The following is a 27,746-nucleotide window of genomic DNA, read 5'->3' on the forward strand; positions in this document are numbered from 1 at the left end:
AAATATGGCAGGCAGGAGGGAGTAAGGATATAGACCGGCCCGCCGAGTAGAAGAAGCATTGGTGAATTTCAGCCCATCTTTACAGCCACGTAGGTCATTCTTTTTCGTTTTTAGCCGCTGCTCAGCGCTCATGTTTTTAATTTGGGCATGGTGCGGACAACAAGACACAAGAGGCCTGCAGGTGGCGTGTTCGCCCTCTATTATGTGCGCAGCCGGGGGAGGTCTCCGGTAGCGCAACGGTTAATGTTGGTGGAGCTTCTGCTGTAGCTCTTTTTAGGAAAAGGGAGCCAAGCGGCGAGAGGGACAAGAGGGATGCAGAACTAGGATATAGGAAATTCAATACAGCAAAGGACTAATACAAATAGAAGACAGGGCTTGCGGATTAAACCAATATGGAAGACAGAGAAATGCACCAGATTGCACCAGATCAGTGTCTGATGTGAAGGCATAAACCTGAGTTACTGCTCCCGATTTAAAAAAAAAAAGGCGTGAGAATGCGGGTGGAAATAAGCAGGTCCGCAGCGATTCTGCTGTGTCTTCTGGGCTGTAATGTCTGGAAAGCAGTAACCAAAACCTTGCAGGAAGACAACGCCGCTAAAGGTGGGTGGATTGAAACAGTTTGAGAAGACACAATAGTGACATTTTGAAATGGCAGTACAGACCCCCCCCCCCCAAAAAAAAACTGAATGGAGACAAAATGCGTTTTGTAAAGGCAATAGGCAACATCTGCGAGCACAGTCGCTAGCGGTGGGGGAGAGCAGAAAGGAAGGCGGACAGAAGCATTGCAGTGATTTTTGTTTTAAACTTAAAAGGATGCCGTCCAATTGTTTTCGATTTTTAGTTAAAAAAAGTGTAAGCAAATATGTACATCCGTACTTGCGAAGCTGATAGTTGGCTCGCATGAACTGTGTAGCGTCCTTTGCAGTGGCAACGTAATCTTTAATTATTTTTAAATTTCCGCCAATCGGTGGTTGTGTGAGCAAACCCTTCAGCAGACCTTGAAGACGAAACAATTAGTCGGGGTTTTGTTTTGGTAGATAAACGAGGAAAGTTAGGTTTACGTGCAGTTAGGCCTCGGCTCTTGTCTGAAATCGTCGGCAACTTTCAGTTATTTATTTAGTTACTGTAGTGTGTCTTTGTCTTTTTTTTTTCTGTGACCAATGCGGTAACTTGCATTGTTGAATAAAAAACATATGTGAAACACAGGCATGGTGGAGGCTCATTTCTACATTTCTCTCAATACCTGCTATTTTTACAAACCGTGGCGTGATTATCATTTATGCTTCCAAATCTCTTTTCAAAAACGTGTGGCCACCTCTGTATGGAAAATAGAAACGGGAGATCGGGGCGGGCTGTTCCTGTTTACGAAACTAAACTTTTTTTAACTCGGATTTGAACACCTCCGACTATTAAGCTAAGGCGTCTTGCAGTGAGTTCTATTAAAATGTTTAATAAAGCTGTTTTTTTTCGCGAGCTGCTTCTCTGAGCGTTTGAAGCACTGCTGCAGTAATCGACGGAGGTCATATCATTCCTCTGGGGAGACTGGGGCGAATGAAGACAACAATAATTCACATTAAGAGGTACCTTTTACCAAAATGAGTGTCTAGTGTGCCGGTGCACACCGGTGTGAAACTGTAATTATTTACGTGCGATGCATTAAACTGTAACCTTCTTTCATGTAGCAGCGTGCAAAACCTTCACCCTGGTTTTTAATCCTGCTATCATGTATCATTCATTACAAAGCCTGTGCGGTAGTTCCTGTCCGACTTTCCCACGGTGCAGTGTCAACTGCCCGTATCGGCCCACTGAGCCGCTGCTGATACTGTACAGTCTGTCGTTTTCAAATCGGCTTAAACCAGAAATAGGGAGAGGGACGGCAGAGAGCCGAGCGATTGAAATAAAACCGGTTGCCGGTTGTCTTCGCATCCCAGCTCCGTGATGGACCGGAGCTCATGGGAAACTGGGAAACTAGCAACTGGCTTTCTGTTAGTTTTGTGTGTGGCACAAAGATAGGATTAGTGTGGCGCATCGATAGCCATTAATCTGCTCCTACTCTACCGGTGTTGTGAAGCAGGCGGAGCGGGGGAGCGTGTTTGCCGGCCATGTGGTGTATTGTTAAGCATTGTAGAGGCCCGACGAAATTAACACAGCTCTCCATTTTGCGGTGTTTTCAACAGGCTTCGGCATGTGGTCTGGTGTACATCCTAGCGCAGGATGAGTTTTCGCTGGTAATGTTAAGATTTGGGGGGGGGGGGGGGATATGTCTCTCTTTTCGGAAGTCGAAAGTGTGTAGCTGGTGTACAAGTGAGACAGAGGATACAGGAGTTAGTTGTCGTATATACCACAATTATGCTTTTAATATGTTTTCTAGTTTTCAGGGGGGGGCAGTGTTCTGAGGTTTAGTGGTGCTGCTGCATAGCTCTTGAGTCCAGGGTTCAGTTCTGGCCTGAGGTTTCTTCCATGCGGAGTTTGCATGCATCACTCTGTTGATGTGAATTTTCTCCAGAAGCTTGAACTGTCAAAGACCTGTCTGTTTTAATTGGTGGCTGCAAAGTGACCCCTTGGTGGACTAACAGTAATCCTGCCTGGCACCTTTGTCTTGCAGAATAGACTGGTTTAGCACAACAGCTTAATCTCTGTAGCGCTAGAGCAATCATTGGACAGGAAAAGGATATCGAGCTGCTAGTTTTGTTGCTTCACATCAGTGAAAGTGTATCTACCACTGCGTTTTGTTTTCAAGTACCTCCTGCACTTACCAAAGGAAAAGATAAAAATCTCAGTTTCATAAACTTTTCTCTGTCACCAGTCAGTATTGTAATCGGAATGAGCTCTGCGAAAAGGGCCCCATCTTTTTATTTTCAGGGTAGGATTAAGCCATTAGGGCTTTCCCTTTCTATTTACATTGTCTGTGTAAGGGTGATGCCCCTCCCTTGACAAGATTAAGGCGACTGCTGGAGACCACTTCCCCTTGTTCAGTGGGGCAGTGCTGTGGAATCGCGTGGTTCCAGAGCTGGCGCTGTGGAGGACTGTGTTGATACCCAGTACAGATCTGGTGTCCGGTGCTTTGTGCTCAGTGCAGAAATATAGTACAGTGCTGTGAAACTGCTGGAATTCACAGAGAGCTGTGGGCGAATATCAGTGTGCCAGGACTCCAGGGTTTAATCTACAGCAGAAGTATAGGGCATTGAAGGTTGCGTTGAAATCTGCTCTGGTCTTGCTTCACTTGAGGAAAATGATGCTCCTGTGGAGTTAAACTCACATGATCGTATTGTGGTTTTGTAATGAGTGATGCTGCTGGTGTTTTACTGTACCTACTATACTGGCGGAGCTACCCCCATGCTTTCAGAGCCTGGAAAGGGGGCATGCCTCTTGTTTATTTACTTTTCCAACTGACTCTAGAGAGAGCTGTTGACCAGTGGTCTGTCAGGCATGGCGTGGCCTGCGTGGAAAATTAAATGGAATCAACAGAAGGAACGATAAAGGGGTGAACTCGGAGAACGTGTTGATAGTGAGTTTGCAGTACAAGAGTTAAGACTGGTTTGGTTCATATGAAGTCCTCTAGTTGCCCCACTGAGTTCTTCTCATTTGTGCAGCAGCTCTGTCACTTCCTAATTTTGATCCTGTTGCACATTAACATGCTACCTAGCAACATGTTTCCCCTGATAAGCTTGAACGTTTACCAGTGCCGTGGTGCGGTAGACAGGGAAAAGAGCACACAGGCAAATTTGTGACGTTACCTGTGAAGAGTTGCTTATAAAGAACAACAATTTGCATTTCTGACTGTTCCTACTGTGGGAGTTATTACTTCTGTCAAATTCAAGGTAGATGTATTGTTGCAACGTGATCTGCACAAAGAAGTAAGATGTATGTGGAAAACATAAGTAGTTTTCACTATATGCTTTTGAAGTGTTTCAGGAAACAAAAGCCACAATTTCCAGTCTGAGGAGTTGTAATCTGTTTCCCTTTGCATGACATAAACAGTGGTTAAGAATTGCGCTCACTTAAAGGTGTAGCGTTATATAAAGAGGACACTTGGGGTTAACCACAGGCAATCCTTTGTGGCCTTTGATTAATTCTTAAAGCATCATTAGATATCAGTAATTGTGAGGCAAAGTGAGATGTTACAGTATGTGAACAATTTTCTTTAAACTTTTCAGAAGAAGTTTGAATAATTTAATTATACCTTTTAAGTCTCAAAACAAGAAGCTTGTAAAAATCATTTAAGTTTTTTGTAATACATCTGTTGCATTTTTAGCACTGTATTGAATAAATATTACAAATTATTTGGGTCCTAAACTGTTTAGAACATAAGAAGATAGTGGTTAAAAACAAGAGCAGGCAAGTTTCTTCCATATTTCAAATGAAAAGCTTTATTATTGTAGAAAGCACAGTACTGGATCGCTATTGTATCTATCGCTTTCAGAATATTGTGTTTTTGTGTGTGGCTGCCTAGTTTTGCTCTCTTCACAGGATGCCAGGAAAAAGTATAGTTTTGACAGGCTCCGCACTGAGCTTGTACATTTTTGGACTGAAAGCTTGCTGACTCGCTGAGCAGACTCAGTGCAAGAAAACAGACTCCTTGGTCTGGAAATAAAGTAGGGATGTAGCTTATTTGGAATTCATTGTTATATCTAGTTGTAATATTTGGAGCCTGTCCTTCAGCAGCTGGCATATGTGTCCTGAAAATCGCGGGATGACTTTTTGGTGACGCTGGTGTTGGTTTTTAATAATAATAATGGTAATGATAATGACAATTCCTTACTCATATATAGTGCTTTTCTGGACACTCCACTCAAAGCACTATACAGGTAATGGGGACTCCCCTCCACCACCACCAATGAGCAGCCCCACCTGGATGATGTGATGTCAGCCATAGCGTGCACAGTACACTCCCCACACACCAGCTCTCAGTGGGGAGGAGAGCAGAGTGATGAAGCCAGATTAATTGATGGGGATTATTAGGAGGCCATGACTGGTAAAGGCCAATGGGCCAGGACACTCCTACTGTTTTAGAGAAATGCCCTGGGACTTTTAATAACCACAGAGAGTCTGGACATCAGTTTTACATCTCATCTGAAGGACGGTGCCTTTTTACAGTGTAGTGTCCCCATCACTATCCTGGGGCATTAGGACCTGCACAGACCACAGGGAGAGCGTCCTCTACAGGCCCCTCTAACACCGTTACTGTTCATTCAGTGGACTTGTGTATGTACAATGTAAAAGAAGTCTCCACAGAAGAAGGCTTCTGTGAAGAAGGGTCAACCGCCAAAACATTGCGTGTCTTGTCACTTCCTTTCGGCATGGAATAAACTTTTACCTGTTCCTAAATATAGTGTACTTCACTTCATCCAGACCTGGCTGCCTTCTTACTCACGATGAACAGGGAGGCTGAAAGATGTGTTAAGCCCTTGTGAATAAGGAGCCATTTTCAGAAGTCTATGCCGCAGGAGGTTTTGTTTGGCTAGGGTATATAAGACCGAGCTGTCAATAATAAAGCTGGAGGGAAAACAATGGCTGCTTTTGGAAAAATGGCAAGTGAGTAACCCTGTTGTGAATGTGAAAAGGAGAACAGCATGGGGTGATTTAGTTTTGGCCCTTTGAACATAGCTGTCCTGCTTGAACACTGTCTGAGCCTAGATGGACTTAACCCCTTAAAATCAATATTAAGCTGCAGACTTTCAAGAGTTTGCCACAGGATAAAGATGGTTCCGTTATCAAATGTTACATGGTTTTCACTCAGGAGCCTTTTATGTTCTGCCTGGGTTACATAGGGTTTGGATTGTAAAGTGTAGGTTTTGTAATGTCAGATATTTGGGCTTTGAGAAAGTTGGATTTTATATAGGAAATATTCATTAACAGTGTTGTTTAAAAGTGTTCAGCATTAGTAAAATTTGATTTATTTGGAAGGTGAGAGTAACGTGAATAGTGTGTTTGTTTTTCAATCTTTAATTGCCAAGAAAGAGATTTACCTTTTTCAGCTGAGGAGGGTTTCTTACAAGTTTAAAAAGTAGTGCGGAAGCAAAAAGTGTAGTTCTAAGATTTAAATTACAGTAGAACCTAATTGTAAATGACGTCGAAATTGGTGAAGTACTCCGTTTCAGGAAGGAAAAGAAATTGATATTTTTCTTTCAGAATGTTTACACTAGCCTTATGGTAAAAGCTTCTATAGAAACAAATAAAGTAAAATACATTTTTTGAGAGTTAACTAACCACATGTTGACTGTTGCCAAAGTGTGCACTACCTGCTCTGTAGATCTTGTCGGTAGTTCCTGCCTGTAGGGAAAATATAATGACAGTCTGAATGAAAGTTAGGCAGAAGCTTATTAAGCTTTCCAGAACATTTTGTCCTTCATCTTGTCAAAAGCTACTGTGCCTTGTTGTTGAACTCTCCTGAGAGTTAATAGTATAACGTTTAATCATTCACCTGTAAGACAACAGTACTGCCTTTTAGAATCCACAGCTAATTATATCAGGTGACCTACAGTACTCTTGAGGGGTGTATCTGAGTTATGCATTATAAGATTGTACAGGTGGGTAGCTGCATCAGCATGTGTAGTCTGCAAAGGAACAAGTAACAGGTTTATTCTATTACTTTTTAAACTATTAAACCTAATACTTGTTCCATAAGATTGTACATTTTGTTAAACAGTTCTCTCACCTTATCCTTTTGGGAAATCATTAACTTCTACTGGACTCTGGTTTAAAAAAATACTCTTTTATTTGTATGTGATGTTAATGCACAAGCATGAGCAAACAGGATTTTGAAAATTGGGAATCATTGTGTAGCTTTCACGTTTGAATAAGTTCCCAGGCTTTCTTTATGCCTTGTCAAGTAGCATAAGAAAGGGATGAATGAAGGCAGTGTACCTTTTCTGTCAGTTAACCTCGTCATCAACATTTTGAACAGCAGAAAAAAGATCCTCTAACTCTTTCCAGGGGAAAAAAAGGGCATCTCACCTTGAAACGCAAAGGTCCCTGAACACCATCATCACTACCTGGAAGTTTTTTTAGTCCTGATGGGTGGGAGGGGACTCAAAAGGCCAATGTGTAGTTGCTGCTTCTCTATCCTCTCTTCATGCGTTGGTAGAGAGCAGAATATACTTGAACCTGTTTGTGAGCAGGGCGAATGAATCAAGTTCAAACTGAAATAGAAGTGTTGCCGTTTGTTTAGTGGTACTATAACTGAAGAAAGAGAGCGGTCCTATTCTTGTATCCTGTAAGTCAGACTCTAGGTTTTTAACTAGCCAGTGGTATTCCCCAGACTTGCCTTTTTCTTGGTATGTTTTGTACTCTTGCATTCATCATTGTGATTTTTGTCATCTACTGTATTTTATTTATAAAAGAAGCAGAAGTAGGAGGACTTTTTCTTCCATTGCAAGCTGTTTTTTTTCTGTCTTTATTTTTTTTAACTCTAGTCTGCTATTCTCATTCACTTTGCTACCACTGTGCATTGTCCCTTCACCCCAGATTTGACACAACCCCTTCAATCACATTCCATTCATACTGGATATTCGGGGTCTCAAGCTGATATCGTGTCTCAAGGTGTCCTGGAAAAAAGTGTAGTTTTGTGATGGTGTGGCACTTGTGTTCTTGTATGCGATACAAAATTGTTCTGCAGAATATGAACCTTTGCAAATGTATCAATGCTAGATATTAAAGGAAACAGAAGCCAGATATTTGAACTGTTTTTTATAGGTGCCCTATGAATGCTTTATCCAGTGCAGGGTCACAGGGGAATGAGAGCCTGTTAATGGCAAGCAGTGGGCAGGGTAGACAGTTTCCCCAGAAGCCAGTTAACCCAGTTAACCTGCTCGCATGTCTTTGGACTGGGAGCAAACTGGAGCACCTGGAGTAAACCCTTGCAAACACTAACACTAACCAGTCCACCACCAGGCTGCCCAGTAACTTCAAAAGTTCCTCCTGTGCTTAAGCTTTTACTTTGTGGCATCAAACCTTATTTTTTTCATTTCAGGAATTGTGAGTGTTATGTTAGTTCACTACCTCATTGCAGTTATGGTTTTATTGGTTTTGTATTGTATCTGGTTTGCTATCTGTGTCGCCTGTGTTTCTGTGGGTGGTTGAGGGGATGCTGCTGTTGTTGCTTTTTGGCAAGAGTTTGGCAAGTTTTGAGGTTGTTTAAAGTACAACATCACGGGATTGCTGAAATTATTTTTAGTTGCAGGATGAGAAAAGAAGCCAGCTAAAAGTCATAACAGGTTTCCTCATGTCAAAACCATTGAAGTCACACAAAATAGTTCATTGGCTTCAGTGACATTATGACTTTTATCAACAAATGCTTGAAGATAACCTGGGAATAAAGGAGAAAACACTTCAAGACAGTAACGAATGGACTAGGATTTACAATGGAAATGTGTATTTAGTCATAATTAAAGTGTTTAATTTTATTAAAATGGAAATATTCCTTTTTTATCTTGCATGTTTGTTAAATTGGTTTTGAAAACTAGCAGCCTGATCACTAAATTGGTTTTCAGTGCTGAGATGTAGAAGTTTAATACAGAAATGTATTAGCAAAATACGTCTGGGCTGGTTAGCAGTGGCACAGTGTTGGGAGTACGAACAAGTGCACAAGTGTCTTCTTGTTTTGAGTGCTGTTTTTGTTGCAGATGAATGGCAGATTAAATTTAATTAAATTACTCAAAACGTCACCTGAGACACTTTGAAACAGATCTGCATTTTTCAAAAGGCTCTAAGCTCAGCTGGTTTTGAAAGACAACTGTCGTAATGGACAAACTTAGCTGCACAGAGATGTAAAGGTAAAGCTTTTGAGTAAAAAAAATAAAGATCTGAAATAACATGAAACAAAGGAAGCAGATCTGTATTTCAACACAATGAATTTAATAATTATTTAATCTCTCTGGTGATTAATGTAGAAAAGAGATGGTTACAAGTTAAAACAAGAGAAATGGTAAGAAAATATGAAGCGTTTGTAACATAGAAGGGTCCTGAGAGGTTCTTCATAGCAGGAATGCCTTTACTGTGAGCTTTAATGGTTTGCCAGAAATAGTTAGTGAAATGTGTCGCATTTATTTAAAAAAAAGCCATTTCTACCTAAACTTCAAGTCAAATGGTTGTGTTGTTCAATAATCTATTCTTAAGTTACTGGACAGCAATTATGGTTATTTACCATCCAGTGTAATCTACATGCCACAGAACATTAAAGCAGAAGAATTTATTTAACAGGTGAACAAGCTAGCAATCATCAGCAAAAGTGCATGTTAATACCGGCATAACTCATTATGTCTTATAAGTGTATGTAAGACAGGCATTACACTACCCCATATATTTTCTGCAGAAGTGTTTGTGTTGCATTGGAATGCTAGTTATTGGGATAAGGATAACTCATAAAAGTCTCTGTGCAATTTACATTTAACTGGTGGGTTTTCACTGACGAGGTTATGAATGCTTGATTATAAAATCCTGTACATTGCACTTCTTTGAACTGATTTGTGACTGAATGTAGGACACGGGTCAATGATGTCCTAAATAAATTGGGTGCAGTTATTGATTTCTCCCATGTTAATTAAGCAACCAGGATTACTGAATTAAAAAGGAATTTATAGTACATGTGAGTGCTTGTACGAATCCGTATTGACTTAATGCAAGTTTTTGCTTCAGACATGTTTTCATCACTTGTGCTATGTCTTTTGCGCCATTAAACTTGTAACATTTTCTTTATTTTTTTTATTGTTACAAAGTATTCTGCTTTACATTCCAAATTGTGTGTTCTTGATATAGGCTGGATGACGTAGTGATGATCTGGAAGATTATGTTCATTCTCTTTGTGTGAAGCAGTGTTCTGGTGCTACATTTCCACTGGTGGGACAGAGGGGAAACTTCCTGGCAGTGAGGCAGTCACATCTTGTGTGTCACTCTGGAAGCTGATGTGCTGTGCTGAAGAGATGTTGAGTCTGCAAAATGGATCTACCACAGCCCATTGCAATTGATTTTTATTAAACAGTGAGAGTGTGCGTTATGATCTGGCCTAATTCATCCACTTATAAAAAGCTAGCGCTTTTTATCAGTACTAGTTGATCTGATTTTATTTCGAATCTTGAAGGTTCGTGTGGTAGAAGAGTGGAAAGCTTAGTGAATCTTGAAATAAATTTGGCAGTGTGGATTCTGCACTGCCATGCTTGCTAAGAGACTGCTTTCTATTTTATATTGTGGAGAGATGAGCTGAGGTCATGCAGACTCTGCAAGGTCACAGGCTGAAACAAAATACATCAGTCAACAGGGAGTTTGTGAGGTTGAATTCAGCATAAACAAGGAGTTTGCTTCATTGAAAGCTTTTTTCAGAAGAGATTAATAGAATGTAAGCAATATTCCCTTAGTTGTATGAAGTCCAGGCTTCAAGCTTTACTGTAGCCTGATAGAAACCAAATTATTTCTCTTACATTTATTATGTTCAATACAATGTTTGTTTTCTTTTCTGGATGTAAGCGAATGCTCAGGAATTTGATACCAGTAGTAACAGTAGTTACTATTCTTCCTGTGGTTGTGTATTAAAGAGTCAATCTACAATTTAATTTTTTTTCTTAAGTGAATTAAAAAATATATTAGCAATTGTTTGGCATAATTCCATCAGCTTATTTCTTGGCTTGGAAGTCCACCAATGTAGAAAAGCTGTGTGCCATTCAGTGCGAGACATTGATTGCTACTTGACAACACAGACTCAAGCAGTGATTGTGACCTGCTGCTTTTTCCTCCTAGTTCTAGAACAGAATCTTTGATTGGGACAATTGGTTCCTAGATGTACAAGAACCCTGGTAGTGTCAGGGGTTTCTGGTGTGCTGTGAGGCCAATATCCCACTGCTGACTCCACTCCCTCTAGCCTCAGAGGCACTTAGCCACTTGTGTACAGCCTACTGTGTGCTCCTGTCCACCTGTCTATGTAATAAAATACCCTCAATGTGAACTTGCCACCAGCAGGCAGCAGAATGGCACAATCACCTGAAATTCTGCATCTACAAATGCAAGACTTATTAAATGTACTTAAAATTTACTGCATGTCAAAGTTTAGCTTTACGTTGAGACTTCCAAGATGAATTCAATTTTAGACCAGTCAGTGGTTTAAAATCCAGCTGTCAGTTCCACTGAGACAAATTCAAATATGGATGGTCGAACTGAATAAAATGATTCTTTTTAAATTGAGGCCTTTTCTAATTAATTTAAATAAATGTTTTTAATTAAATTGTATGCTCGGTTGGCTTCTTCTCTGAAAAAATAATTGACTTAGACTAGTCCATGCCCATCTAACTGAAACTTTGCAAATGTTTGCTCCAAATAGCTTGTTAAGTTTTTAGTCGTGATCTGGATCACAACCAGCTGTTTTAAAAGAAGTGATGATATGGGCTCCATTGACATGGGGCTTAGTAGGCTGTTCCAGGCCGTTTCAATTATATACAAATTCTCAGGGGAAAGTGACAGAACGTTTTTTGTCCTTGGCCAAAATCAACAATGAGATACGTACATCTGCATTCCTCTTCAAGTAAATCTCTGTTACATATGTGGATATTTGGTCCAGTCATTTGGAACTGGATGTGATTCCTTTCTGTCCCTGATGGTGATGGATGATTAATTGTCTATTTTTAAAAACTGCCTTTCCTGCACATTTTCCAGAGTTTTGTTTAATAGTGGTTTCCAGTATTTCCTGGAAAAGAAATTGATGCTCACTTGTTTTCCTGCACTGTGTTGTGGAAATGGGAAACTTCCTTTCCAAGCTGTCTTGATGTACAGTACAGATTATGCATGAACTTGTTTTTCTGATTCAACCATTAACACATTTGGATTGTTTCCTTCAAGCAGTGAACCTCAGTTTTGCTCCAGTAGAGTAAGAATCCTAAGAACACAGACAACCTGACATCTTTAATAGCTAAAGGGATAGGACCACTGATAATGTATAATAGAGCAATAGATGTTCCAATTCCATTAGAGCTTAAGTAGAACAAAAGACAGTTCAAGGGAAATAGGCAGAAAATTATTGTACTCTCATGTTTATTGTAGCACTTGCTGTATCTTCTAAAAGTACTGTGAATCTACTTATCCGTCTTTTAACTAGGGTATGACCATGCCTTGTATTTGCATTTTAGAATACATTTTATCTTATTTGTTTATATGTACAGTATGTCTGGATTTAATGCGTGTGATTATTTCATTTTAAACTATACAGATACAGTATTTATAGTTATCAATTGGCAGTCTTCATCAGAGGTCTTTATCTACCCATTGCATTAGTGGAATATTGTTTCTTAAACTATATTTATTTGCAGTCTTTATTCATACTTGTTAGGATGAACGGTGGTTAACAAAGATTTCCAAGTGGAGTAACAACACATGGGATTCCAACTCTTATGGCTGTTGCTCTGTGGACAGGATTTGGTGAAAACATTGTTTCAGACAAAGAATGCCAGTACTTCTGCCTACAGAAATGTAATAGACTCTGCTTGTGGAAATGCTTTTACTGTCACATCGGAAAGCCCTTCCAAGCAAGTGCTGAAACAACATCAGCTTGGCCACAAATATCCTTTTCTTGATGAAAGAAATTGAGTCTTGCTGACATTTGACTACATTTTGGTAAAAGTAAAAAAAACTTATAGCTTGGATACAACATTGTGACAGGAAATATCCCTTAGCTGTTGTAGAGCAAGTAGTCATGGTATGCTTTAAAAGAATTTATGGCTAGATAAAAATAAAACAAAGGAAGAAACAAATTGTTGGCAGATGTAAATACCAATTGTCCTCTTCTTATAATGTAAGAAGGAGCAGAAATGTGGCTGAACTTCCCTTTTTGGGGTACAAAAATACGTTTTGCCCTATTTATAGTGTCTTCATGTTGACATACCACCTCAACTGATAGGATGGAATCCTATACAAGGCTTATAGAAAAATGCATGCTCATACACTGCTCAATTCAAGCATGAACATCACTTTTTGAACATGGTTTTTGCCAAATTGGATGTTAAGAAGATGTACAAGGGCTCACAAGCAGAACCTGAAGCTCTGGTATATCTGCATGTCTGCTTCTGGTTGGTGATTTTGCCAGCAATGGCTAAGTAGGTCGCATTGTTGACAAGTCTCCAAAAGGTTCCCATTTGCTCAGTCTTGTTTTGTCCTTTTCTTCCTTTTTTGTTACAAGGAAAAAAAGAACGGGGAGAGGTGTAGAGGTAAGAAATGTCCATTAACCTAAACAGAAGTAAGCACTGTAGTCCTGTGGGAGTAAAGAAGGGTTATGAGCTGTCATCTACAGCGTGTCAGTGAATTAAGCTGTTCAGCCTGTAGTGATAGCTTTCTCCAGATAGCTTTATATATTCCAGCTCAATGTGTTTACAGCTGGCTCAGAAGAATTGACTGCATCTGGTGTCAATTATTCTGACTGTATGGATACAATGGTGACTTCTGTACACTGTTAATTCCTTGGAAAAATTGACATCATTTTGTTATCTCTTTTCCAATACAATTCTAACCACATATTGTATCCATATCCGAAATGCTTTATGACTTTCAGAAACAGGCGTTACTTCCTCCCAGCTCTTTTCAGGCTTAAACAACATCGGAGTTATTTGTATAAAAACAGGTGTTCTCAAAGCTAACCCTTAATGTACATACTGTACACATTTTTGTATTAGACTGTTTATTTGTTAGTCATTTTTATTTGTGGTTTTTATGTACTAGTAAATGTAGGGTTTTATAGAAAATATTAAGGAAACTCTTAATGCTATGTATGGAGTGTTTCTTTTTTTAGCAGTTATTTCTCACACATGTGAATGCTTAAAACAATTAGTATAAAACCTGAAAAGCTAATATCTGACCAGCATCTATTTTTATTGTTAAGGAGAAATGTTATATCCTGTTTAGATATTTTTGGTACATTAGTGTCTGTTTTCGGTTCAGATGTTTACAGTGGCATGTTAAATATATTAATGGTTTCCATTTTAGTGGATGGGTCAGCAGGCAGGAGAGAGCAGAGCTAATATAATAAAGCCAGTGTGCCACTCCTGACCTTGTCTGATACGAGGGGGTGCTAATGAAATTCTAGATAATGTCATGAGCTCTAAAAGGAAAAGACTGCTAGACTCTATATAAAGTGGTATAATGTTATAAATAGATTTAAGGTTAGAAGGATGTCACTCCTGCTCTGCTAGATTTTTTATTCTGGTTACACAAGTAAACCTATTTTTCTAGCTGTATAAAGGTAAATGATGTGTAGTTTTTTTGGTTCTTTTTAGGTAAGGAAAAACCACCACCCCTATCCTAGGAACACCTTTTGTTGTATCTAATCAAGCTGAAGACTGGTTGCTCTTTGTATACTCACTGGTGCTAAAATAATAGTATTCACAGTGATTAAATTAAATATATACTTTCAGTTCTACATTTACATGCAGATTCTAAATATATGGATTTAAAATAGTTTTAACTTCACAGTCCAGGCCAAATAGATGTGGTCACTTTTGGGATGTTTCATTTCAACTGCTTTATTATATTAAAGGAAGGTTGGCATAGTGTCATGGCTGTAAGGTCTGTCAAGTTGTAACTCTTGGGCCATGGGATCATTTCGGGCTGGGACACCTTCTGTGTAGAGTTTGCATGTTTGTCTTGTCTTGCATGTTTCTCTGGGGGCTTTGGTTTCTTCCCATCTTCAAAGACAAGCTTATGGATTTATCTAAATTATCCCTTTTGGACTATTCTAAATGCTCTTTGTCTGTGGCCCTGTGATGGACTGGCATTCTTTTTCAGGGTGAGAGCAGTTATACTGTATGTTCTCTCTTTAGGTCATAATGATGTCATGTCTAGGTTGTTGTTTAGTAGCCAGTTCCAGCTATGTCTGGTTAGGTCATTCTAACCCAGGTTGCCATGACCCTAATGTGAGTGGGTGGATGGGTCATATAAACCTACTAAGGTAATAGTGTAATAAAAGTTCAAGTAGGTAGCTGTGTCAGTATGTGTAGGCTGCAAAGGAACAAGTAAAGGTAATTTAATAGTGTAATAAAGATGGTTTAATTGAATAATTAAATAAGATCAAATGTGAGCAAGAAGGTTAATCCTGGGACCAGTTTATCTAGCAAGCAAAAGTATAAAAGTGAAATCACAAAGTACAAACTAGTCAGGGGTTGTGGAACATGGTCATATGGCTTCTTGGTTCTTTGGTACAGTATGGTTTCAGTTATGAAACAGACTGAAGATGGTACAGACATCTGTTTATGAAGCAAACAAGACACACAGATTGTTTAGAACTATTTATAATACGTGTGAGTCACAGAGCCTATCTTTTACAGGATGAAGATTTAGCTAGCCCTAGGATGTAAATCCTTGCGTACCAACACTGTTTTCATGAGACATTCTGTACGTTAGGGAGAAAGGTAAAGCTGTTCTAATAAAATCAAATGTCTTATCCACAAGAAAGCTTTAACGTCAGTCTCTTCAGATCTCAGATACTTGGCCAGTTTCTGACCTTCAAAGGCCAGTGTGCTGGAAGTCTGGTGCAAAAGATGGCACACACAATATTGCTCCTTCGTCTCTTCAAGAGAGAGAGGCGGATATTTCTTCGGTCATACAGAGTGAATATCCTGGGCCAGCCCCTAGTCTCTGGGTTAGTGGTTTTACCTCCATATAAGGGCATTGTTTTCCGCTGGAGCACCACTCTTAACTGTATCCTCCCATTCAAAGGGTGGATGTGTTTCATTCTTGAGTGGATGTGGCAGCTTTCTGGTGCTCAAGCTTGACTTGCTCCTAATTCAGACCTCCCAGAGCCCAGATAAGCATGGGACCTGCTGTACCATCACCCCATGGCCTCTTTGTCTTGACCTGACTAAAAGTGACCTACTGTATATTGAATGGTAATCTGAAAAGTCAGTGAGTATCCAATAATCCATCAAGGTGTCCTTCATACTCTTGTAACACAAAACCATAGTATACAGTTACTAATTTGTTTACGCATGATTTAGGTCTTAATATTTTTGAGTAGTTTACCCAACATTTGTATTGTGGAGGGACAATACAATTTTAAATGATTTATAAATGTTAAATGTGCTTTTCATTTTGGAGGCTTCTGTCTCTTGCTACTCCTGAAAGGACCAGATGTGTCACAGTGAGCGACCTTGACATGACCATCCATTCAACAGCCACACAGACAGAGGAAGAAAAAATCTCACAGATCAGTTCTCTGGCGGTGTTGCTTGTTTTCTTTATTGAGCATGTATATTTTTGTAAACATCACAGATTTAGAACATTAGATTTTTTACGTCAGAGATCTCAAGGTCGTGTTTGTGGCATTTAAGTACTTTCTGGAAAAAGAAGCAGCTCTGAAATAATAGGCACATTTACATTTGTAAATATCATTTAAAAGTTGCCCACTGGAATGTAAATGTTTGGAAACATGCAAACCATACAAAATTATTTGTGGATCCTGAAAAATAAAGTTTTTCATATTATATTACTAACATGCTTTCATGGATCCTTTAAATACTAGTTTATATGCAGTAAATTTTTTCCAAGCAGAATAATATACTCGCACGTTATTGATGAAGAGTGTTCTGCAGTCTCTGTCGCTATTGCAGTGTGTTTGGTCTTGAAGGTGGACCTTTGTCCTTCTGATTTGTATAAGTCACACAGTTCAAGTGCACTGTTAGAGGCTGTATTCCTCCTGCATGGGAGAATTGAGCTTTAAGGATTTTCTCTGGCTTTTCCAGGTATCTTGTAGGGATCACTTTAGTGTGGCCAATTGAATCAGTCCATTGCCCAGTCACAAACTATAATTGTCCTTTGAAAATATAAAATGTCTGTTAAGACGTGTTCCTGTGAAAACGCAGTAAGGAGGACACGTATAAACGCATTCACTGGCACTCTGTCATAGTTTAACTTTATTCAGTTGGTGATCTGCAAGGAGATGGCAATGAACACTTTTCCCTTTCCAATGTACTGTACTTGAGTGCTTTCCACATCATTAAACAGGCAAGTGCAGTTTTGCAAACATGTTAGCACTAGGAAAAAAGTCACTTTGGTGTTTCCTTTCTGTATGATTACATATTTGAAGTTCACAGTTTAAACTTGAGTAGATTTGTGGCTGAGCTATGCCTGTAATACAGTGTTTAAGACTGAGCTCTGTGGTTCAGTCACATTCCAATGAGCTGATTCAATGTTGGAGAGTGATTTAGGAGTTACTGACCATATGTCCAAGTTAAAGAAGGGGGCTGCAGTTGTTGCTTTTCAGAAATTGTGCGTTTTTGAGTTGGCTTCTAGGTAAGTCCCTTTGAAGACTATGCAAACCTTGTTTTATCATTTGTATGACGTTTTTCTAGTTTTGATTTATATACCAGAAATATTGATTCCATTCAGGGTCCATTCATTCAATAGTACTTTTTCTGCACTAATTACTAGATGGTTCACTATGCTTTTCCATCTGTAGACAGTGAAATTGTTCTTTTGTATTCCTGTGATTGTAAGGAACTCTGTTTTTTATGATTTTTGAAGCTAGATGAAAATGGAATTGAATGTTTACAACAGAGAATTAGATCCTTCCCAAGCAGGCCTCATTTTTTTTTACTGAAAACCTGCATCAACTAAGAAATTCCAAAGTTCTCTTTTCAGTTGCCCTGTTCACAATAACACTTAAGATTTTCTGTGGGTTATTGTATTACACACTTGTGCCATTACCAAATAATCGGCTCACTAAGTGCGTGAATAGGCAGACTGAGCTGTGTTGTTGTAACCTCAGTTCACCTGCTACAGTGCTTGGATCACATGTTAATTCAGCATGTGGGGTTTCAGGAATAAGTATACATTTACATCCTCACTTGTATTACTTTCTCCAAAAATATGGTTTTGTTTTGTATGGTTTTGCCCATCAAACACCTGTGATACAAACGGGAATAATGGTTTTCAGGTGTGGTTAATCAAGTCAGTAAGCTAAAATGGAGGGTACCTGTACCTTGACAGACCTGAAGAGCCAACCTCTGCTTTTGTGAGTATTATGTGATGATAAAAATGTTTTAGGAACAATTAATATAAGTGTGCAGGTAAATTAATTCTTTAAAAATTTTTTTGTAGTATTCATCTTGATAAAATCTTTTGGATTTTTCAGGATTAAATCTTGTGTCGTTTGTAAACTTCCTGTTCCTGTGTTCTTAATTAGTGTGACTTATAAAAGCCTCTGGAGGGGTGGCAAAAACCTTTAACTTTGTTTTGCAGAATGAAAATATTAACACAAGTGATACTTGACTATTTGGGCAAATTGCATTTTATTCATAGAATTTCTTGGCTACACTTCATAATACTGGTAGATTAATAGGAGTGTTTTACATTTTAATTACGTTTACAAATTTAAGGTATATATAATTTGATCAACATTAATTTACATATAAATCATATGACCAGGATTGTAACTACATTACATAAGCAATACTTGTTTACACAAGTTACAAATATAGAGCAGCATGCTGTGGAAAAAATACATTTATACTGTAACTGTTGTATATGTAAATAAACTGGAAAATGGAATTATTAGTAGATCACTTTCAAATCTCTCAAACAGAAATGGCTATAGAAGACATTTGTATATAGAGAAGGCAGGACATGACTTATATATATATTTTTTTTATTGGACATGACTTATATGAAGACAGAGATGGGGGGCATATATGCCAGAAGAATTTTGTTGAATTATTTAAGTTAAATTAATTATTCCCAAAACCTGTTTAAATATGTATGACTCTTTATGGATTGCATTTTGTTAAATTCATTGAAGTATTTTTCATTGAGCTATCCATGATTACCATTTTTAAATTAATTCTATAATAATTAATGGGAATTATATAATTTTATGTTAGGTAGCAAGTACTAAAATCCGATTGCAGAACAGGTTAGAACTTCGTGTAGACCTTGAAATTAATTGTGCTTTTGGAAACAGACATAGTGATTCGTCATTTTGTTTTGCTGTGCCTTGTTGGGACTGTCAATACATACTTATCCTTCACTCTGTACTTCTGTTACCTTCACCTGCTGCTCAGTGTGTAAAAGTTTTTATACTGGCTTGATTAAGAGCATGTTTTCCATGCTTTGGAACTCACACTGCACATCAATTACAACCTATCTGGTTACTACTGCGGTGTCTCTGTCTCTTTCTCTGGCTTAACTATCCATCCATAAAAGAAATTTCATTTAATCCACACAGAAGATTTGGAAACCAACAAAAGATTGCAATAAGGTTGCTAGGTGTGGCTAGGGTTAAGGTAATACAAGTGTACTTGCATGTTCGAAAAAGAGTAACTGCCTTCAGACCTTCAGGGGAGTGATATTGCAGTTGTTCACTAAATGCCCCAGTACTGACATCTGACCAGAGTTCATTCCAGTGTTTTTTTTTTTCTCTCACAATGAAATAAAGTGTCTGTGATCATGAAGTGAAATGATAGACTGTGTGGGTGCACTGACGGATTGCAATTCGATTCTGGGCATCTGTTCACCCATCACCAATTGAAATAGCAGGTAATTTAAGATTACAACTATTCACTTACGAGTCATGTAGATTTTAAAAAGATGTTCCACAACGTGATGTGGGAAGGAAGAAGAAAGTTATCGGAACATTTGTGGACAGGAAAGGGCGTGATCTACGGACCCGAAACGAGGATAGGTTGATTAGGAGTGGAATACTATAATTTTACAAAAGAAGCATCATGGCGTCCCTGAAAAAAAAACAAATCTTCATAGACTTCCTGACAAATTCTCAGTGTAGACCTGGTAGGCAGGTATTGTGTGAACCACTGAGAGTGGATCATTCTTCTTCATCACGGGTTCACACTCTGTAGACTGTCCCGTTTTGGTCTCCTGAATTGCTTGGCTGAGGTAATTGTATTGGGTTAAGTGTGGTATTACACTGAAGTGATTCAGAAGCTGCTATCATAAGGGGAGAGATGGAGGGCAGGCGTCACTATTCCCAGAGGGGCCCCAAAGAGTCAGGACAGCTGGTGCCTTGACTGAAGCTTTAAACAAAGGATGTGATGCAAAGCCTTTAAAATGAGGTGGCTTGCTCCCTTCTTATGAGGTTATTGTGGATAGTTTTACAGCATTGTAAGGCGTGCAGTTTACTGCAAGGGCAGAACCAATGGGACAAATATCTAATAAGCTCTAGGTTGTGATGATCGGAATGCTCTGTTTACATCTTCACAAAGAGCTGCTCAAGTAGTGCTGTGTACTGCAATGTGTCAATCTTTCATCAAGTTATATACTGGTTTTATCCTGTCATTTCTTACTAAAACGTGTTTAATTTGAAGACTTGCATAATTCCATCTTTGAATGATGTAATGTTCCCGCGGCATATTACTGATTCACTGTTGTTCTGGACATTGTCTTTTTTTAATCATAGCCTGGACTGAATGAGCCAGCAAATAAATTGGTTGGAAGGAATCAGGTTCTTGGTATTTGACATAATATTTTATTTTAAAAAGTGGGTGGTACATAGGCATAGTGTTACGTAATCAAGTATTAGTACTACTACAACTAATAAGAATTGCTTACACTTATATAGTGTTTTTCTGGACACTCCACTCAAAGCTAATCCATAACACTAACTTTGATTTTTTTTCACGTGGAATTTTAAATTTGAGATAGTCTGATGACAGACTTCTTTGTCAACTCTGTTCTTATTTTGATTTTTATTTCTGGTTTCTGATCAAACATTAAATTTAGCATTGAATTCTGTGCTTTATCTCTGTAGAAGCTATTGATGAAAGCTTTATTAATTGTCACATGTACTGCTGAGATCTAGAGAAAGAAAGATACAGATTTTCCTTTTCTTTCTTTTGACCTGTGGCATTTGTCAACTGTGCACCTGTTGTGTTTTTTAAAGTGAAAGATAAAATCTTGGATGGAGATTTCTAAGGAAAGGAGTGATACTGCAGTTTAATTCATTTAAGGGCATGTTCAACTGTCCCACAGAATGAATGATGAACGCAGCAGCAAAACCTGTTCCTTGGTCTTCTCAGTGCTCTGGTGATGCAGCAGGTGTGCCGAGTGTATTAAGAGGGAAAGGTGTCATATACAGATCTCAGCATGGAAATAATAGTTCTTGCAGTATAATTACACTGCTGTCAGGGAAGTGGCCTAATACAGGAACCATTTGGAGAAAGCTTATTAGAAATTACATAATGATAGCTGATGACTATTAAAAGTGAATCTGCAGCTAGTTACTTTGGTGTTTGTATTACCAAGCAAAATTAATTGCTACCATGTGATGAAGACCTGCTTCTGAAAGATGTAATCTGATTGGGTTTTGAAAAGGTCAGGCAGCGTAGCTTGGCCTGATGCATTACTGTTTTGCTTCTGTAGATCTAATTTGCCAAAGCCTTAAACATACGTGCATTAGCTGGCAGTAAAATAACCAACTGGTTGTGCTGGATGAAATCATTAGCCCCCCCTGGGATGTCTGTCTGAACACGTCTGTTGGAAATCTCCCGATAGCTGGCTTGCAGCTGAGGACTGTCTATTCAGAGTGAATAAAATCGAATGCCATATTCTATAGAAGAAATGTCTTGCTTTGTAAGAACCCGGTTTGTTTTCTGACTACATTTGTTTTTTCAGTGTCTTCATCCCCAAATCACGTCACAATACACATTTCTAATCAACATCTGTGTTTTTAAAGGAGAACACCTTACTTTTAGGAATCTCTTGATGAATCACAAAGTCTTAGTCATAGAAATGCTTTAACATGCATGACATACCCTGTGCAATCTCTAGTTTGTTGCTGAAAACTCCAGTGACTGCAACACTCTAAGCTTGCGTTTCTCTCAGCAAGATGTCTATTACCAATATACTACCGCTTGCTATGTCCTCTAGATGTATGTTTGCCCTGTAAACTTAACAGATCTTGTCCCCTGGGAGATGGCAAGTATTTTTAATTACTTATATTGCTTTTATTTGTTGTACTGGGGTACACAGAACACTTGTCAGAACACCTGTGTGGAGTTCAGGTGGATTTACCAACTGTTTCATAAAGAGAACTTGTGAAATATAGGATTCATTTTTGCTGATGCCTCTTCTAACTTTGTGTGGTGATGTCAGAATACTTGACCACCATTCTGAGCTGGTGTGCCTTCATGGGGGTGAAATAAAAAGCACTTTTCCTTTACAAGCTTTCAATAAACGTGGACGGTTTCTGTTTCCACTATTGGTATCTGACTTGGGTTTTTTAGCCTGTTATCTGCATATTTGTTCGTCCAAGTCCTGTTTTTCAGTGGGACTTGGAAGATCTTCACAGCAAGCTCACAGGAACAGTTGATTAATATGCAATAAGCTGTCCTGACTGCTTTTACAGAGCAGCTGGTTGTGACCTGGTGGCTACACAGTTGTTTTGTCTAAGAAACTGTTTTTACAGAAGTTTCCTAGAGCAGTGAAAGGTGAAGGCAGGGAGCAATCTATTGTAAGTGTTAATGAGCAAATGGAAAATTCTGCGACTGTAGACTGTCAAAATGTTGTCTCCACTAGATAGCAGTTTTCTGGTACAGATGTGAAATGGAATTAAAAAATTGCCTTTTGATACAGATAGCATTTTGCTGTGCATTGTATAAAAGATCCACACATTGAAGGTTTTGGCTGTGCTCTTGTATAAATGTGAAATGAAATGTGCTGTGCTAGCGTTCTATAAAATCATTATTGGGAAATACAACATAATTACAAGCCTGGTTGAAATACATAATTAAGTGACTTATCAAATGACGAGGGGATTATTTCCTTACAAAAAAGGGGCTCATTATAAATTAATGGCACAGGGCCTACTAGATTTATCCTTTCAGTTTCCTGTGGAAACATGTGAAAGATGGGGTGTTGGCTGGAGTCACCAATGAAACCACTTCATCCAGATAACATTGTTTTGAATAGAAAAAAAACAAAGGCAGTTTGTGCAGTTTTTTTTTTCAAAATGAAACAAACAGTACTTCCACTTCTGACGAGGTCATATGTTCTTGATCATTTCATAATGATTTTTTTAATATTATAGAACCAACTGGGTCGTTCAATGCACTGAAACTCCAAAAATGCCTATTATTGCTATTTATTATTATTATTATTAATCAGACACAAACTTATTTTTTAGTTCTGGAATATTTTAAGTAGGTTTATGTTGGAATCCATCTAATATTCAGCTGATCAGTACCATTTTAATAATAATTCCTTACACTTATATAGCGCTTTTGTGGACACCACTCAAAGCGCTTTACAAGCAATGGGGACTCCCCTCCACCACCACCAGTGTGTCGCCCCACCTGGATGATGCATAGTGCATCAGGAGACTCACAGAGAGCAGAGTGATGAAGCCAGTTCAGAGATGTGGATTATTGGGAAGTCAGTTTTGGCCAGGACACTAGGGTATCACCCCTACTCTTTTTGAGAAACACTGTGGGATTTTTAATGACCACAGAGAGTCAGGAGCTTGGTTTTACATCTCATCTGAAGGACGGCACCTTTGTACATTATAATGTCCCCATCACTTTACTGGGGCATTAATACCCACACAGACCACAGGGTGAGCGCCCCCTACTGGCCCCTCTAGTACGTCTTCCAGCAGCAACCTTAGTTTTTCCCAGGAAGTCTCCCATCCAGGTCCTGACCAGGCTCATGCCTGCTGAGCGTCAGTGGGCTGCCAGTGGTAAGTTGCAGGGTGATATGGCTGCTGGCATGTTACAAGTGATTTCAGTGCAAATCTAATCATAAAGCCTCCCACGCGAGTTCCAGAAATCCTACTAGAATATCAATTTTTTAGGACCTGGAACAATTTACGTATGATCAATGAGAGCAGGATGATTTGTTTAGGCAAGCAGTTTAGTGATCACTTGAAACAAGACCCACAATTTTCTTTAGCCATAGAGTACTAGAATCACATTAATTCTGCAGGCAGTAGACATTCAAGGTAATGATTGTATTTGAATTTGGAGCTAGATAATACACTGTATGGATGAGGGGAGAATGCTCCAATCAATGGACTCGTTCAGAATCTGCAGTGAAATTCAAACCAGGGCACATGTGTGGAAGCTTGGGGGGAGTGAATTTAAAACTGGGAACAGGAGACAATGTTTCATTCAGAGTTGTGGCAGTTTGGGACAAGCTACTGTATCCTGCCATGTCAATGAAGCAGATACCCTGGATGACATCTTGAGATTGGTTAGATACTAGCAGACAAATTTGAGCTGGTTTGGCTAAATGGCCCCTTCTCATTTGTAAACTTTATTTTCTTATCTGAAGAGAAATCGTAACATCTGCTATTTGGTTATATAATAAGCCATTTGCCAGCATTGGATCCATTCCAGTTCCTTGTTTTACACCAATTCCCAGTTCCTGTTGCTTTTGTAAATTCACAGTATTGGAGTGGGGAATGGGTTTAAAGAGACAAAATAAACGGTAATTGACTTCAGCTCTGCTGGTTGAGCTCTGCCTTTGCAGTTTGAGATAGCAGAGGAGCCTTCAATCTCTTCCTTCCTTGTAATACACAACTGGTCATGTTGTATTCTTAGATATTTTTGTTGTACCTAAAGGACAGACGTACTGTCCATATATAGATACAAGCAGAGGTGAATTCCTTGCAGAAAACAGAAAAAAAAACAATACTATCGAGCCTTCTTCAACCATCGGCACACAAGTTTTGGGTTTATTATTCATGTTCAAATTGAAATGATAAATACATCTATATCTTACTCTTAATAAAGCATTTTTATTTTGTTTTCTTGTCATACAGAGGTTACTTTGAAAGTCCATGTCAGTGATGCGAGTACCCATCAGCCAATATCTGGAGCCAGCATTGAAATTTTTACCAACCAGACCTCCTTCACCTCAGAAACCTCAGGAGCAGATGGCAACGCTTTCATCAAATTTCACTACAGGGTCGGCACCCTGTTGATCGTCACGGCAACCAAGCATGGCTACGTGCCGAACTCCTCGCCATGGAGACCAGAAAAGTTACCTGGTATGTAGAAGTGATAATGTGCCTTGCTCAGCCTGTTACATTTAACTGGTATTCATGTAGTTTTTGTCAATATGAGTAAAATACGAGCAATAGATAAGTACAATAGGCAAGACCTGACTTGCATGCTTTTAACTTGTATACATTTCAACAGCGTAAAAGAGGAGATGCTTGTGGAAAAGTCTGTGCCTTTCCTTATTGCTGAAAGCTATAACGAGCTAAATCAAAATGATTAAAGGTTTTTCTCAGTTCTTGTATCGTTTTAAAGGGGAATACGAGGCAAAAATTACTAATGGGAGTTAATGGTTGTAGAATAATTCTTGTAGTAGGTGATCAGTTGACGTCATTTGTCGTGTGTAACTGAAGATAAATGCTTAATTAAAGACATACGAGCTTGCAGTGATGGATTTTGTTTTGCAGTCTTAGTTTTAAAATCCAATTTTACTTTTTTTCTTGAATTTGATGTGGTCTCTCAACGTAGAAGCCTCCATACTGGCACAGGCAGGATGAAGACCACGTGCGCACGTTCTCTCAAATGCGTATTGTCAAGCATTTAGCTTCTTTCTCAGCCTGACAACTCGGTGGCAGAGTTATTGGTATTGAGCTAAGGGAAGATGCAGGTCTCCTAGAAAGCACTGGAATCTTGCAGAGACTCATCAAGACGCATGGCTTGATGTTGCAATGCAAACCAACAATGTGCTTCCCGTATGAGCAGCCCAAGTGCTGTGTAGCTCTTTAGGGAGTTAAAGATACAGCTAGAGATCAGTACTGTCTGGACTGTAGGTTCTAACATGAGCTCTGAGTAGGCATTTGTCTTGGCTGAGCAGTAGGTCAGGAGCCACTACCTTGCTTCTTAAGCACGTTTCTTCTTAATTGACAGTGGCTGTCTGCAGCGTTGTCGGGAAATTATGAAATAATTTTGTTGAAAGTCATATTAAAACCTTTAAGATGAAAATTAAAGGCTTACATATACCCTATGAAAGGTTACATAGGAAATGTTCAAATCTGAGAACTTAAAGGCTGAACCGAGTATGAAGGATAGGAAACGGGTTATGCCATATCCTGTGGGTTCAAAGCATAGAAAAATACACCTGAACATAAGTCAAGGTGTACTTCTACATAATTGCCAGTTTGGTGTTTAGTATCATCTGTCCCTTTTTTTCGCATGACTTGCATAAATATAAAGGATGGAAACTCCTGCATGATTACATAGTGCTGAAAAATGCACAGTGTGAACCTTTTCCTAGTTTTATTGTAGGCTATATCGACTAGTATTCCAAAATATCACTGGGAATCTTTCAACTGTATTAAACGATGATTGATATAGCTGCCTCATTAAAAATCAATATATTGACAAAGAGTGATTTGTTCATAGCCTCGAAAAAACTCATTCATGCTGATACTGCCTTCCTGATTGAGTAATTGCTGTATACGGAAATGGCATCCAGTCCAGCAGGACTTTTGATCTGGCCTTCAGCTGCAGAATTCATAGAACAGTGGCAAGGAACCATGGGAGGAAAAAGCCATCTTTGAGTAAAGAGGGCTATTGGTGCACATGAAGAGCTGGTGGATATACTACTACTGAGTCACAGAAGTGCAAGTTCACAAGGTTGTTGTTACACAAGAGCTGTCATTGCAGTGGCCTTCAAAAGAGCAAAAAAGGCGAAAGAGAAATGGTGATATTCTTACCAGGCAGTGAGGGATTTTATCATCCATGTTTGCCAGTTTCCCTGGTATATGCAACAAGGATGCATCCCTTTGGTGTGATATTGAGCTGGATCCATGGCCCCTGTCCGGAGCTGATGCCTCTCTCATGTATTTTCTAGTTTTCTCATCTCTGAGCCTTGATTTACTTCCTGAGAGATCGGCCACACTAATGGTGTATGAAGACCTCGTTCAGATTGTCTCCGGGTTCCAAGGTATGTGTCACAAATAATGGTTGAATAACGTTTAAAGGATGTGCATCAATTTGAAGATTTGTTTTTAAGAAACTTTACCTTTTCACTGGTTTGCAAGACCTGTTTTGGTAAGGAATTTTGTAAGTGTGATTACAGTATGTATTGGGAACACGTTTCTCAAAATTGGATATTTCAGTTTTAATTTGTAAGTGAGCATGCTAATAAGGCATTGTGGGATGGGAGTGAGATCTTAATTATCATATGGGGTTTAATTATTTTATGTTATTTCTGGCTTATACATTATGTGCTTGACAGTGTAATTGCATTAAATCCAGTATAGACTGGCAGGGGTTTGGATCAGGTGGGATTTCTTGCTTACTTATTGTACTGTCATGACCCATCCCCTCTCAGAAGCTTACAGTAGCAATCACATCAGCAGAAGGGAATTCCACTATCTTCCCTTTGACAATAATGAGCCCCTGGGAATTTGAGGAAGCAATTGTATTTCACTTTCTACCTCAGCTCTGATACTACTCTTCAGATGTGAAGTCATTGTCATATCCAGCGCAACTTATATTGGCAATAGGTTTTAAAGGCTTTGTGTTTTGTTTACATGGGACTCCCATGCAGAAATTAGCTTTCTTTATACATTTCCTGTTTATTTGGGAACACATTCATGAAATTGTGATTAAAAGAAGATGTAGTAGCGTGCATTTAATCTCTGAAAGGACTTGACTACTTCAGAAATTGCTTTGGTCTCTTAGTTTCTGAAATATGTTTCAGAGCTTTATTCAGTAAGTTTTATCCAATAGTACTTTTTATTGTAAATAATAGCTCTTTTTAGGATTTGTCGAAAATGAACAACAAGCACTTAAATGTTGCTTTGTCTT

The 27,746-nt window shown here is 38.9% G+C and overlaps 1 protein-coding gene across 2 annotated transcripts in view; it reads left to right on the forward strand.

Moving 5' to 3' along the window:
- Nucleotides 1-217: 217 nt before the first annotated feature.
- The window catches only part of fam171a1 (family with sequence similarity 171 member A1), a 57,691-nt gene continuing 30,162 nt past the window's right edge, over nt 218-27,746 (forward strand). The window contains exons 1-3 of one of the 2 annotated variants that reach the window (XM_006636142.3): nt 218-600; nt 24,734-24,961; nt 26,785-26,877. In XM_006636142.3, coding sequence (XP_006636205.2) covers nt 495-600; nt 24,734-24,961; nt 26,785-26,877 — 427 coding nt within the window. In that variant the 5' untranslated portion in view covers nt 218-494. Of the gene's footprint in view, nt 601-23,589; nt 23,651-24,733; nt 24,962-26,784; nt 26,878-27,746 lie in introns of those variants that run through there. The other variant, XM_069194790.1, reaches the window with a different exon arrangement.

Source organism: Lepisosteus oculatus, chromosome 10, assembly GCF_040954835.1.
Source record: "Lepisosteus oculatus isolate fLepOcu1 chromosome 10, fLepOcu1.hap2, whole genome shotgun sequence".
Taxonomy (NCBI): domain Eukaryota; kingdom Metazoa; phylum Chordata; class Actinopteri; order Semionotiformes; family Lepisosteidae; genus Lepisosteus; species Lepisosteus oculatus.